The sequence below is a fragment of the Paramormyrops kingsleyae genome, chromosome 23 (genome assembly GCF_048594095.1).
Source record: "Paramormyrops kingsleyae isolate MSU_618 chromosome 23, PKINGS_0.4, whole genome shotgun sequence".
Taxonomy (NCBI): Eukaryota; Metazoa; Chordata; class Actinopteri; order Osteoglossiformes; family Mormyridae; genus Paramormyrops; species Paramormyrops kingsleyae.
This window is the reverse complement of record NC_132819.1, coordinates 22,144,414-22,158,550: the sequence shown is the minus strand read 5'-3', so window position 1 is coordinate 22,158,550 and position 14,137 is coordinate 22,144,414. Positions and strand designations below refer to the sequence as shown.

General features: G+C 50.7%; 1 protein-coding gene across 6 annotated transcripts in view; it reads right to left on the bottom strand.

Moving 5' to 3' along the window:
- The window catches only part of rapgef5a (Rap guanine nucleotide exchange factor (GEF) 5a), a 54,469-nt gene that overhangs the window by 21,190 nt on the left and 19,142 nt on the right, over positions 1–14,137 (bottom strand). For 5 of the 6 annotated variants that reach the window (XR_011984869.1, XM_072705402.1, XM_072705400.1 and 2 more), the window contains exons 6-9: positions 13,571–13,652; positions 10,591–10,639; positions 8,357–8,427; positions 5,346–5,459 (exon numbers count right to left, since the gene is read on the bottom strand). Coding sequence is in view for 5 of the 6 variants with exons in the window: in XM_072705402.1 (XP_072561503.1) it covers positions 5,346–5,459; positions 8,357–8,427; positions 10,591–10,639; positions 13,571–13,652 (316 nt within the window). In the remaining variant the exon portion in view is untranslated. Of the gene's footprint in view, positions 1–5,345; positions 5,760–8,356; positions 8,428–10,590; positions 10,640–13,570; positions 13,653–14,137 lie in introns of those variants that run through there. The other variant, XM_072705403.1, reaches the window with a different exon arrangement.

The window sequence follows — 14,137 nt, the reverse complement described above, 5'->3', positions numbered from 1 at the left end:
TTAGGAATGTTTCACCAATGGCTTGTGGGGTCCCGCACCGCCATAGCGAGGACCAAAGCGCCGCTCTGAACGGCTTCATCCTCAATGCACCTCTTAGTTTGACTTTAGCGGCATAACTTTCCTTCCCTGGAACATTCTCTAGAGGAAACGCAGCTGAGGGGAGGCTCTCACAGGGCCGAGAGCTGGTTTTCCCATGTGGTACACCGGCATCCTCCACAGGTTCCAAGATCAATGACGGAAATTTTACTGTATCCGCTGTTCAAGGAGCCACACGGCAACATGACTGAACACACTACAGATACAAGAACCTTCTGAGAGAGGAGGCAGTGACTCACAGCAAGAATGTGTAATCAGAAGGTTGTTAGTTCAAATCCCAGGGTTGGCAGAGTGATGTCTCTGTTGGACATTGAGCAAGGCCCTTAACCCCCAATCTCTCCAGGGACTGTCTGACCATGCTTTCTTTGTAAATGTACTTCGCCTTATCTAAAGGTGACAGTGGTCTAGTCACTATCTAAAGTGACGTTAGATAAACCTCACAACACTGTACCCAGCTGTGGTGCAGATTCAAGGTCAACAACAGCCGTACACTTTCACAGACAGGTAGGACACGTATAAACAAACCCACATCCATTATGGACTCGTTCACTTTGACCTCTCTTGTAAATGGTGTAAATCGCTTTGCCATCTGTGTAAACGCAGTGCATTTACTTTAAATGTTTGTCTTTATTCAGCCGGGACGGCTTTCGGTGCAGGTGTTTTCGCAGTACAGTCCACACGTTCCCCAGGATCTCCCGTCTGTAATTCTCAGGAAGACGCCCCCCGCAGGACACGTGATGTTTACTCTTCTTGTGTGTCGTGACACTCCAGAGCCAATGACTCGCCCTCTAACGACCACCTTTGCCAGGCGAATCGGCCACAGTTTCGACTGGCTGGTTCACATCTCCTACACGTTTGTCCCGCCTGTCTGCAGCCGTAGCAGCTTCTCCCCCCCAATTGGTGGGGTTGTGTAATGGGGGTGGGAGGAAGGGGGGGGGGGTTTCAGAGGTGCGCCCTGACCCATTGCCTCCTTTTGATGGCTCTCTTGAACCCGCCGTCACCGCCCACTCGCCAGCCAGCACCCAATCAGAGTGCAGAAATGTTCCTGCATTCGGAGGAACAGCACAGGGGCCTGTATCACTAAACAGGATTTCTGCTTAGCTGGATAACTTGTCTGATTTAAGGTGGTCTGGGCTAAATACAAGTGAACTAAAATAAAGTGCATTTAAACTGGGCCACCTTAAATCTGACAAGTTATCCAACTAAGAAAGAAATCTGGCTTTGTGATAGAGGCCTCTGGAGAGCCCCCGCCCCCGCCAGTACCATGCTCCTCAGGTCCTCCTGAGTACACCCCGCCTCAGCCACACCCCCTGCAGGATCAGCCAGCACACATCCCACCACCGTCTTTAGTTTTCTACCATCTTTGGTCACCAGAGGAGCCCCCCCCCACCCCCACACGGAAGGGTGCACAGGCTGCAGAGCTCTTGAACACAATGTCCCCACTGAAGTGTCTGACCCGTCTGCGTGCTGCTCCACCCCGAAATTCCGCGCTGGCCTGCCGTTCTCCAGACCCCTGGCCCAAGCCCAAGGAATGTCTGAACCTCAGCCAAGAAACGTCATCGGGTCCCCAGCCCTGCGCCCCCCCCATTAGGGGGAGACGCTGATCCGACATCCTCCCTCATCCAGACACGACAGGATCTCATGTCGCACGTGAAGGATCCCGTGCTGCAGGAAACACCTGCTGAGGTTCGGCCCCCCAACTCAAAAGCGTGGACTGGGCCGAGTCGCCGTGGCGACCGAGCCATCCAGCCCACTGACGACGACCTGCTCGCTTGGGCTTGACGTAAGCATGGCTTGGCCCTCAGCCAGAATTTCCTAAACAACAGCCCCCTTCCCTGACACCCCCCCCCATCCACTCAAAATACTCTCCAGCCCCACAATCCCATTTGATAAACACAACGCGTTCCCCCATTGTGCCCATGTAAAGCTCACGTCCGATTTCTGGAATTCTTCTCCCATAAAAAAAAAGAAAAACGCTCTGGCTGCGACGGTGACCATGTCGAAGCCAGGTTATGTAACGCGTTCTAAATCACTTTACATCAACAAACACTCCAGCAGAGGCCGCTGGGAAAAAATGTCAGCGATGTACCGGATAGCAAATAGTTAGTCTACGGAAAACCACAAGCCACAGCCCAGCACTGACCTTCTCTGGGGGCCAGACCCCAGGGAACCAGGGGTACAGTCAGTCTGTGCTTTCGCGTTCTGCACAGAGGGGGCAGCGGGCTAACCGAACGGGCTTAGAAAATATGGCAAAATATAAAATTTGGACAGCGAGCCAGGCTACTAGGAACACTCAGGAGCGTGTTACGCAATAGCTTCCGGAATAAACGCGGCCCTCGCACCGCAACCGGGTCCTGAAGGTTCGGGCTCCCAGTTCTCATTAAACATGCTGGTGCTGAACCACCTGTGCACTGACATCTGGAGCATTTAACTTTAAGCAGACACACTTTTTTTTTTTCTTTTTGAGAACATGGGGTCACAGCCAGGCCCGGGAGCAATCAGGGGTTAAGGGTCTTGCTTAGAGGCCCTATGTTGAAATTATTCTGCTCTTGGATTCGAACCTGCGACCTTCCAAACACAGACACAGTGTCCTAATCCACTTTGCCAAAGACATACGTCTCCAATAGACAGTTAAAAAACGCCAGAATCCCCCATCCTCTCTCTATAGGGAGACACCAGACAGTCCGAACTGTCGCATGATGGGAAACACTTACTATACAGAGCTATCGCTGGTAATGATCTCATCCCATCACTGCCATCTATGACTTCACAGGCTTCCTGTCTGACAGATTCCTTGCATACCTCCATCACAATGCGAATCCACGACAGAGGAAATAGGGGGTCTTGGCAAGGAGGGGGCGCTCACATACATCCCAGCCAGGTGTGTGCGAGTTTTTTCACACGGGTGTCTGTTCTTAACATCAAATTAATAATACAGAATGACGTTTAATTCCTTCCATAAACTGGACGGAAAACATGGGCACCAATTTGTCAGAATATGTAGTGCACATATGTTAGTCTCATACCATGTCTCTGTGCATGGCTACCCACAATGCTTTGCTGCATAGTAAGATCAAAGCTGAATAATTAATAGCTAAACCAAACCGTAAAGCCAAACTGACAAATTTGTATCTATATTATCATAAGGAAATTAAAATTCACGAATCAGCACTGGGTGATGGGTAGCTCTTGGAGCCTCAGAACGCCAGGGTTTGGGGTTTGAATCCCACCCTTTTGTGGGAGAAGTTTGCATATTTTCCCTGTCATGTGGGTGTCCTCTTATAATTCATAAACACAGTGAGCTGGCATCTCTGAACTGCCCGCGGTGTGACTGTGTGTTTGCCCTGCGTGGTCCTGGCACCCGGCCTGGGGTGTACCCCTGCCCAATGCCGCCCTGTGCCAGATCAGAGGCCTGGATAATTCAGCACCCTTCAAAACAAACAGGACTTTCCCAGGAGTTAATTCTCCGCTGCAGCCGAGAAGATCTAATCAGGGGGAGGGTTCCTTCAAACATGTCAACATATCCAATTCCAAAGCACAATACTGATTAAAATCTCTTAGTTTTGGAAAAACACTCCTCGTGACACAAAGGCACCATGTCGCCTGAAGCAGTTACTCTGTTGGCCTGCTGTGTTACTCTTCGAAACATTAGAAGGGTCTCATACTAAACCACTGATAGCGTTTGGCTCATCCCTCCCGGCAGTGACAGGACGGATCTCCCAGCGTTTGAATAAAGGGGGTGTCAAAGTCACGGCTCGGCGGTAAACCGATGCCACGCGGAGCCCCAGCCAGCCTTTCCTGCTATTGTATCAGTTTTGAACGGTATACAGCTGCCAGGAAGGAAAGGACCACGGTCCATTGTGAGTTTGTCCAATCTGGGGAAAGCCCTGCGGCGGCCAATCAGAACACGCCGTTCAGGCGGGCCGCCGAACTTATATAGAAACCAGCTCTTGCGTCAGAACAGTGGCATCAGTGGGATCGTACACAGCGACAGAGTTTATATAGAGCCCTTCCCAAAAAATGCAATAACACGACTTGGGAAGCAAGAATTACCACGATGGTTGAGTCCATGGTTGAATCTGGTGAATTGAGTCCATGGCCAGCAGGAGGCTACACATCCCCCCCCCCCACCCCCCAACTTAAGAAATTCACCAATGTCCACCTTGAGGGGCATTATCTGACATTTAGTTATCTGAAGCTCCATCATCTCAAACGACCAAAAGATCCGTCACTCAGTCTCCATTCGGCATGAGACAGAGCTCAGCTATTATTATGAGTCACCCATCAAATCAGCCAGACGCTGCTGCTTCCTCCTGACCTAAAGGCTCCAATTGCTGCAATAAACTTTAATAAAACCTCCTTAAAAGATGTGACTGCACTGTATGTACCTGCACTGCATGTACCTGCACTTGCTAGCATGTTTGCCTGAGCAGGTTAATGCCTATACCCAGGGGTATGCTGAGGGAATGGACACCCTGGCAGATTCGGGGGGTGGGGTGGCAGGACTTTACAGGGGCCCTTAAAATGCACAAAATTGTAATATGTGAGGGGGGCACAACTTCTAGCTAGCCCCTGCTTATACCTGAAATTACACCTGTTATCCCTAAAGTGGAGAAGCAACGACAGCAAGGTACACAACAACCAGAATAAAAGGCCAGGATGATACAGGAAATGGGTAGATTTGAGCTAGATATAGGAGTAACCGTATCAACCAATAAACACATACAAATCACAATCTCTGTCACTGATTCGCCCAACTGAAATTACATCTGAAAAAAGAAAAAGTAAACAAGTAAAAAAAACTGAACGAAACATTGAGCAGACGATGCATTCTGACTTGTACTTTTCATATACATATATACACACACACACACACACACACACACACACACACACACCCTTCTAATCTAATTGTAATGCATTCATAAAGTATTATAAACATGGCCATAAATATTTATAAAAAGGCATAACATATAGCCATGTTTATAATGCTTTATGAATAGATTATAATGCATTATGAATGCACTTATAAATTACACTACACCCTTGGGTCCCACAGCTACGAGCCCCAACACTGATGCCACGTGGCTGGTATGTCACAGTCACCTGCTGTTCCCATAGATCACAGTGACACTACAGATTATACAGAACAGTTTCAATAGCAAACAAACAGACAAGAGTAAATTTTAAAGTTAAACTGAAGAGATCCATCATCTCACAGCGTGGATGGGGTCCCTCACGGCGCTCACCTCAGCCCTCTCCGGAACCTTCTGCAGGAAGCGGCACCCGTCCTTGGCCAGCCTCTGGACCATCTCCAGGCGGGACAGCTCGTCCTTGTCACGCAGGGTGCACACGCCCCCCTGCTGCAAGGCAGGGGGCAGAGAGAAAAGGTACCTCAGGCCGCAGCCCCAGGACATGGCGGAGACTGGGGCGCAGAACGGGGTACCCAAAAATACAGGTTTAAAAATGGAAATGGTGTGAAGCAGTCAATGGTGGTTAATCCAACTTCTTCCAGCTATCGGTTTTGTATATGGTCTGTGTCCGGTCGGCGTCTTCACTCCCTGGGTCAGAGTGTGTGACACACGTGTCTCTTCTCCTGGTCTAGCACAGATTGCCTGAGTGACCTCTTCTGGATCCACGAGAGCGGGGGCTAGAGTGAGAGAGTCAAGGGGCTGGACTTCACGCCCTATCACAGCTGGCAAGGCAGTAGGCGTGTGTGTGTTTTGGGGGGGGGGGGGGGGGGGGGGCTCCGGAGCACCCAGCAGACGTTTCCTGGCCTGCTATAGCCCCTGCCTGAGTAGTAACGCTGAGTTCTGGGAAACGGTGTGTCCAGGATGGGCTGGGGGCAGGGGGCCTGGGAGCATGGGTGACTGGGCTGGCTCACGCTGCTGGGGCGGCTGGGACTGGTAGGGGGGGCTCGAGATAACTGCTAGTGACTGCCAGGGCCTCGGGGGTCATTGGGCGGCTTGTTTACTTTGAATGTAAATGCTGCATTCTGACCAACCCCAGTTAGGTCTCCCTAGCTGAAGAATCAGCACTAGAACAATGGAAAGATAAGCATTAAGCACAGAAGTAGCTTGGTGGAGACATGCTCCATCTCAAACCCAACTTCAGGTTGAGTACTAACAGCTTTGGTTTCGTTTCCCAGTTTCTTTCCTCTGATAAGTGTAATTGCCTCCGTGGCTCAGAAATACAAAAACGCAACAGCCCCTAAGATTGCGATTTCACATACAGCCCTTGCCTACATCCTGTACCAAGCTCCAAATATATCGCAGAGCCCAACAAAATCCTTAAATCTGCCTCTTATCTCCCACACACTAATTTATCAGTCTTACGAACAAAAGGACAGACACGCCCAGATCACGAGACGAGAGAGCGAGATAACTTCAGCGCTCTGCCACAACCCTGCCAAACCACTTCCGGCCACTGAGTGGGACAACTTGAAAACAGCGTGGCGTCTGTCATCAGATCTCGCAGATGAGTCTGCTAGATCAAGCAACGCGCCTCACATTAGCTGGGAAAAACACAGAGGGGAAAATTCCCCCGAGGGCCTCTTAAAGTCCCTACCCACAGTTCCTTGCTTCTTCCTGTTTTCTTGCCATTGGTTTCCTCTCATGGGGCCTCAGCACAATCAATAGCACTAAAATGATTCAAGTTAATTTAGGCAATTTCAGAATTAAGCCTGTTAGTTTTATTCCTGTACAGCCAACCTCTTCATACTAAAGTATGACTAATCCTACATCTGTAACAGAATAGCCAGAATAGCTCCTGCATTGCTGGGATGCCTTGTTTGGATCGCTCCAGCCAAGCTAGTTCTTGTAGGTCTGATCCAGTTCACCGCAGAGGCCACATCAGCGCAGGGTTGGACATCACAGTCTGACAGCAGCCCACTTGATGCAGGGATTGTTCCCGCTTCCAATCCTGCCGAGGTCTTAGAGGCCAAGTCAGTTTAAGAGTATCAGGGTCGTTCTAAAACTCGCATCTGCTCCTGGCAGAAAGTGAGCATATATCCTGAGAGAGAGTGTGTGTGTGTGTGTGTGTGTGTGTGTGTTTGGGCTGCACCCCTTCTCTCCAGGACCTATCATGCATTCCCATGTTTCTAGCATTTTTGCACTATTTTATTCTTTCATGTTAGATGCTGAACTGCATTTCATTGCCTGAGTATATCTATACTTTATGAGATGACAATAATGTAGAATATAAATCGAATCTAAAATTTCCTCAGTGTGTCCTCTGCTTATGTCCAGGGCACCAATCAAATTGGGAGTTTTTCCGTTGTTGTTTTTATATTTGGTGCGTCATGTTTAATGACACATAAATGCTTTGTTAAAAAAAAAACAACAAAAAAAAACTGCTTCCAAATAAAACCTCTCTGGCAGTATGAGGGTCTTTCATCATCAGGGTCAGCAAATGCCTGACGTTTCAATACAATCCGTGCATCACTAACGTGCGTAGATCCACAAACACTGATTAACGAGGCACAGTTTGCATGATGGGAGGAAAAAGCTCAGTAATTGCATTTTTACGTTACACATTCGCAGTTTTAGCACTGGACAGACATGTTTCGCTCATTCTGTCACGTACAGCAGTGAATAAAGTTGAAATTGAATCAGGCCTGGATATACAGACCCAGTAACACCCTATTAGCGTTTATTGATTGCGATCGTGGTCTGGCAGACCCACGCAACCCTGATGGCTGCGAGCTCGTTTGCTTAGATGTCACCCCCCAACGCAGGAATCTCTAGAGTATTACTGATTGAAAACATCCACCCTAACACTGCCGGCTCATGCAACGCGGGAGCTGATCGAGGGAGACCATCAGATCATTATTACAATATATTACAGCTGTGATGAGATGACCACACTGATGTGGCCAAACCACTAGTAGGTTGCACCAATCAGGGAGCTTCATACAAATATTTGAATGTTTTTTTTCTCTTCCCATCTGTGTTCTCCATTCCCATTCATTCTCATTGTTTTTTCCTGGCTGTCTACCAGAAAACTTTGATATCATCAACCTGCCTGACCATCTTCCAGTGGATACATATTTCAAAAATCCCCTTTTTTAAAATAGGGTCCAGGGTAGCGCCTGACACCATATATGAATGACCCAAGATGAATGAACGGTGTGAAATCCCAGGGACCCCCCCGGGGAACTCCCCCGTGGATGTGAAGGTCCCCTCTCAGGGTGTACGGCTTCAGAGCCGTGTGTAACGTGTCGGACGAAGGAGCGGGCTTTGAGCCGAGATCTCTCACAGACCTTGTCTGCAGCTGGAACTGGAGTTTCCTCCACGGCGCCCTCTGTTGGTTCCGAATGGTCATCCTCAGTGACTGCAAGAGAAACAAACATGCACATAAAGCTGGCCTTTGTGCCGATCATGGAGTTTCCAGACCATGAGAATGAGGATTGAGAGGTTTCTGTGTAAGACATCAATGCTGATACGCTTCCACATTTATTACTCAACACATACAAACACAGTCAGACACACAGGGAGGGAGACACACTGAGAGACAGACAGACACACACACAGGGAGGGAGACACACAGAGACAGACAGACAGACACACAGGGAGGGAGACACACTGAGAGACAGACAGACACAGAGAGGGAGACACACTGAGACAGACAAACACACAGGGAGGGAGACACATTGAGAGACAGACAGACACACAGGGAGGGAGACACACAGGAGGCAGACAGACACACAGGGAGGGAGACACACTGAGAGACAGACAGACACACAGGGAGGGAGACACACTGAGAGACAGACAGACACACAGGGAGGGAGACACACTGAGAGACAGACAGACACACAGGGAGGGAGACACACTGAGAGACAGACAGACAGACACAGGGAGGGAGACACACTGAGAGACAGACAGACAGACACAGGGAGGGAGACACACTGAGAGACAGACAGACAGACACAGGGAGGGAGACACGCTGAGAGACAGACAGACACACAGGGAGGGAGACACACTGAGAGACAGACAGACACACAGGGAGGGAGACACACTGAGAGACAGACAGACAGACAGACAGACACAGGGAGGGAGACACGCTGAGAGACAGACAGACACACAGGGAGGGAGACACACTGAGAGACAGACAGACACACAGGGAGGGAGACACACAGAGACAGACAGGCAGACAGACACAGGGAGGGAGACACGCTGAGAGACAGACAGACACACAGGGAGGGAGACACACAGAGACAGACAGACAGACACACAGGGAGGGAGACACACTGAGAGACAGACAGACAGACAGACACAGGGAGGGAGACACGCTGAGAGACAGACAGACACACAGGGAGGGAGACACACAGAGACAGACAGACAGACACACAGGGAGGGAGACACACAGAGACAGACAGACACAGAGAGGGAGACACACTGAGACAGACAAACACACAGGGAGGGAGACACACAGAGACAAACAGACACAGGGAGGGAGACACACAGAGACAGGCACAGGGAGGGAGACACACTGAGAGACAGACAGACAGACAGACAGGGAGGGAGACACACTGAGAGACAGACAGACAGACAGACAGGGAGGGAGACACAGAGACAGACAGACACACAGGGAGGGAGACACACAGAGACAGACAGACACACAGGGAGGGAGACACACAGAGACAGACAGACACAGGGAGGGAGACACACTGAGAGACAGACACAGGGAGGGAGACACACTGAGAGACAGACAGACACACAGGGAGGGAGACACAGAGAGACAGACAGACACACAGGGAGGGAGACACACAGAGACAGACAGACACACAGGGAGGGAGACACAGAGAGACAGACAGACACACAGGGAGGGAGACACACAGAGACAGACAGACACACAGGGAGGGAGACACAGAGAGACAGACAGACACACAGGGAGGGAGACACACAGAGACAGACAGACACACAGGGAGGGAGACACACAGAGACAGACAGACACACAGGGAGGGAGACACACAGAGACAGACAGACACAGGGAGGGAGACACACTGAGAGACAGACAGACACACAGGGAGGGAGACACACAGAGACAGACAGACACAGGGAGGGAGACACACTGAGAGACAGACAGACACACAGGGAGGGAGACACAGAGAGACAGACAGACACACAGGGAGGGAGACACACAGAGACAGACAGACACACAGGGAGGGAGACACAGAGAGACAGACAGACACACAGGGAGGGAGACACACAGAGACAGACAGACACACAGGGAGGGAGACACAGAGAGACAGACAGACACACAGGGAGGGAGACACACAGAGACAGACAGACACACAGGGAGGGAGACACAGAGAGACAGACAGACACACAGGGAGGGAGACACACAGAGACAGACAGACACACAGGGAGGGAGACACACAGAGACAGACAGACACAGGGAGGGAGACACACTGAGAGACAGACAGACACACAGGGAGGGAGACACAGAGAGACAGACAGACACACAGGGAGGGAGACACACAGAGACACTCACTTGCTTTCCTCGCTTTCCTCGCCAGGGCCACTGCCAGCTCATTATGTACCTGTGGAAGAACAATCACCATTATTTCAATTCACCCTCAGCCTCTGGCAGCTCAAGTATTACAAACTGCTACCATAAATAATTAAAATAACCACAGTAACCGGTAATAAAGGCTGCTGAACATAGGCCCCGTACACTGGACAGATGCCTGAGGAACCCCACACTGACCCCCTGCCTGTGTGGTAATCAGCGAATAGTGCTTCAAGGCAGTCATAACACAGCCAATCACCCTGCACCACCTTGTGGGGGGGGGGGGGGGGGGGGGGGTCACGTCTGTGGGACACCATCAGGTACTGAGATCTAAAGGCTGGAAGAGAGCAGCATTGTGTCACTAGAATCCATAAAACAGCTTAAACTATATACTGGCTGACCAGGTACACATAGATACCATTACTGACTGAGTACACACACTGCACCACTGCTAACTGATAACTCCCCCCAAATATATGCCATTACTGACTGAGTACACACACTGCACCACTGCTAACTGATAACTCCCCCCAAATATATGCCATTACTGACTGAGTACACACACTGCACCACTACTAACTGATAACTCCCCCCAAATATATGCCATTACTGACTGAGTACACACACTGCACCACTGCTAACTGATAACTCCCCCCAAATATATGCCATTACTGACTGAGTACTTGTTCTGACATGAACCTAGTAATGGTATATCACATCCGCTAGTATATCCCATTAACCAGCCAGTACTTGTTCTTACATGATATCTAATTACTGAGTGAGTATTCATCCTCCCAGTATATCACATTCCTGACCGAGTACTTGTCCTGACATGATATCCCATTACTGAATGAGTATTCATCCTCCTAGTATATCCCATTCCTGACCGAGTACTTGTCCTGACATGATATCCCATTACTGAATGAGTATTCATCCTCCTAGTATATCCCATTCCTGACCGAGTACTTGTCCTGACATGATATCCCATTACTGGGTACATGTCCTGCAAGTATATTATTACTAACTGCACTTACGGCTGCAAAAAAAAACAAAAAAAAAACGATCGTTTGGAGATATTGTGTAAAAGCTAAACATAACTTTAATCTGATGGTGAGACAGACTGATAAACACTGATTACTGTCACCAGGCCAGGGCCTTGTCACATGACCACAGACGCCAAGGACAGGGCCGACCAGACCACACAGGGTAACACTGCAATGGCAAAGCAAATTCATCTGGCTAGAGGTGTCACCGAGAGGGTGGCGGGACCCGGGAGCCAATCAGTGCCTAGCTACCTGGAGCCATCTGCTTTAACGAGTGCAGGAAACAGGACAGAGCATGCTAAGACCCCAGGGGCACCCAGATGCTCATTCCACCAAGGGCCACAGTTAACTCGTCTGCCTTCCTGTGATTGGATGGCTGCCAAGTAGAGCAGCAGGGAAGCTCCTGATTGGCTGGGGGGGGTCTTTGCATTTGAGGAAGTGTTTTCAGGGATGTCTGTAGGAGGTTCCCCAGGAGGAAAGACATTCTTTAGGAGAAATATTTGCTATCTGGACACAATTAAATCAACAGCCTGACTGCAGTATCCATCGGATCCGGATTTAGAAGAAAATTAATCAGGTTAATGAGATACCCAGCACCACACAGCGACCGGCTCCCCGCGATGTCACATCTGTCACGGCCCGTTCTGGGTACCCTGATTGGTCCACCGGGATAGCGTGTGACCAGCATGCTGCATCACGCCTCCATGGCGACAACCCCACGTGCCACCTAGCGAATCTGTCCCTCAAATCTGACCCAGAGCCTTTTCCTCCAAGCCAGCCGGATATTTATAATCAATCACAGCTCATACCCCCAAAGAGGAGAGGCCCAATAAAACCCATCAAGCGATCTACCGCAAAAAAAAAATTAATACAAAGCGAACAACTAAAGAATAAATAACAGCCTGTACCCCCTCCTTTCCATTTCCACAATTAATTTCACTACGACGCAGAAAAAAATAGTTTGCATCTTCCAGAAAGGATATTATTGAAACTCCACATCAGTCTTTATTCAGAAGAGAACTATTTAACTGAAGAGAACCTATTATGAATAATAGTCAAATCAGGACACAGTCATAAACTAGAGATCTGAATGATGAGTGTGGTTCCAACTACAAGATAAATCTTATTTTATGTGCAGCAGAAAATAAGTGTAGCACAATTAGATTTTCAATCTTAGATAGCGAATATTTTTAGTCTTACAGCCGGATTTGAGATGGTCAGGTGACGCTATAGGCAGCCGCAGAGGAGAACTTCGGAAACAGGCAGCGTGCAAAGGGGTCTCCCCAACGCCATGTTCCCGAAAGACAGCCCAAGGTCAGCGGGGCGAACGTCCACAGGAGCGCGGCTGCCTCTTACCGCCCTCGGGGGCGGACGGGAGCGCGGCTGCCTCTTACCGCCCTCGGCGGCTGCCTCTTACCGCCCTCGGGGGCGGACGGGAGCGCGGCTGCCTCTTACCGCCCTCGGCGGCTGCCTCTTACCGCCCTCGGGGGCGGACGGGAGCGCGGCTGCCTCTTACCGCCCTCGGGGACGGACGGGAGCGCGGCTGCCTCTTACCGCCCTCGGGGGCGGACGGGAGCGCGGCTGCCTTTTACCGCCCTCGGGGACGGACGGGAGCGCGGCTGCCTCTTACCGCCCTCGGGGGCGGACGGGAGCGCGGCTGCCTTTTACCGCCCTCGGGGACGGACGGGAGCGCGGCTGCCTCTTACCGCCCTCGGGGACGGACGGGAGCGCGGCTGCCTCTTACCGCCCTCGGGGACGGACGGGAGCGCGGCTGCCTCTTACCGCCCTCGGGGACGGACGGGAGCGCGGCTGCCTCTTACCGCCCTCGGCGGCTGCCTCTTACTGCCCTCGGGGGCGGACGGGAGCGCGGCTGCCTCTTACCGCCCTCTGGGACGGACGGGAGCGCGGCTGCCTCTTACCGTGGAAGTGAGGCGCTCCAGAGCCTTCATCTGGAGGATCTCATTGCAGATATCCCGCTTCTCGTCGCTCTTCTCTTCAGGCCTGGAGCGACACGCGCACACGTGACTTCAGAGGCGCCAGCATCCCGCAGGAAAAAGAAACGCAACATCTGCTGAAAAACATTTTTTTTCCAAACGCTTCTAGTACTTCCCACCTTCGCAGATTCATTTTGCGTTCGTGTCACAGAAAAAATACATACAAAATACGTACATGTCTGACCTTTTCCTACATCGTTAACTGGACATCTGATATTGAGAGGACACTGCGTACGATGGTGGAAGTCAGAGGGGGGCAGGGTTTGAGCAGCGTCTTGAAATAACTCGCACACACCCCTGTGAGCCAGCGAGCTGCTGTTTCCAGCTTTTGGGACAAGTAAAGGTGTGATCTGCTGGTTTCAGCTGGATGCTATTTATACCCAAGGAACCGGCGGGGAGGACATCTGGACCAGGGAGGGCGTCTGGACCAGGGAGGGCGTCTGGACCTCCTCGAAATGACAGACGTGGAGGAGAGAAGCCTGCCTCAGCCCT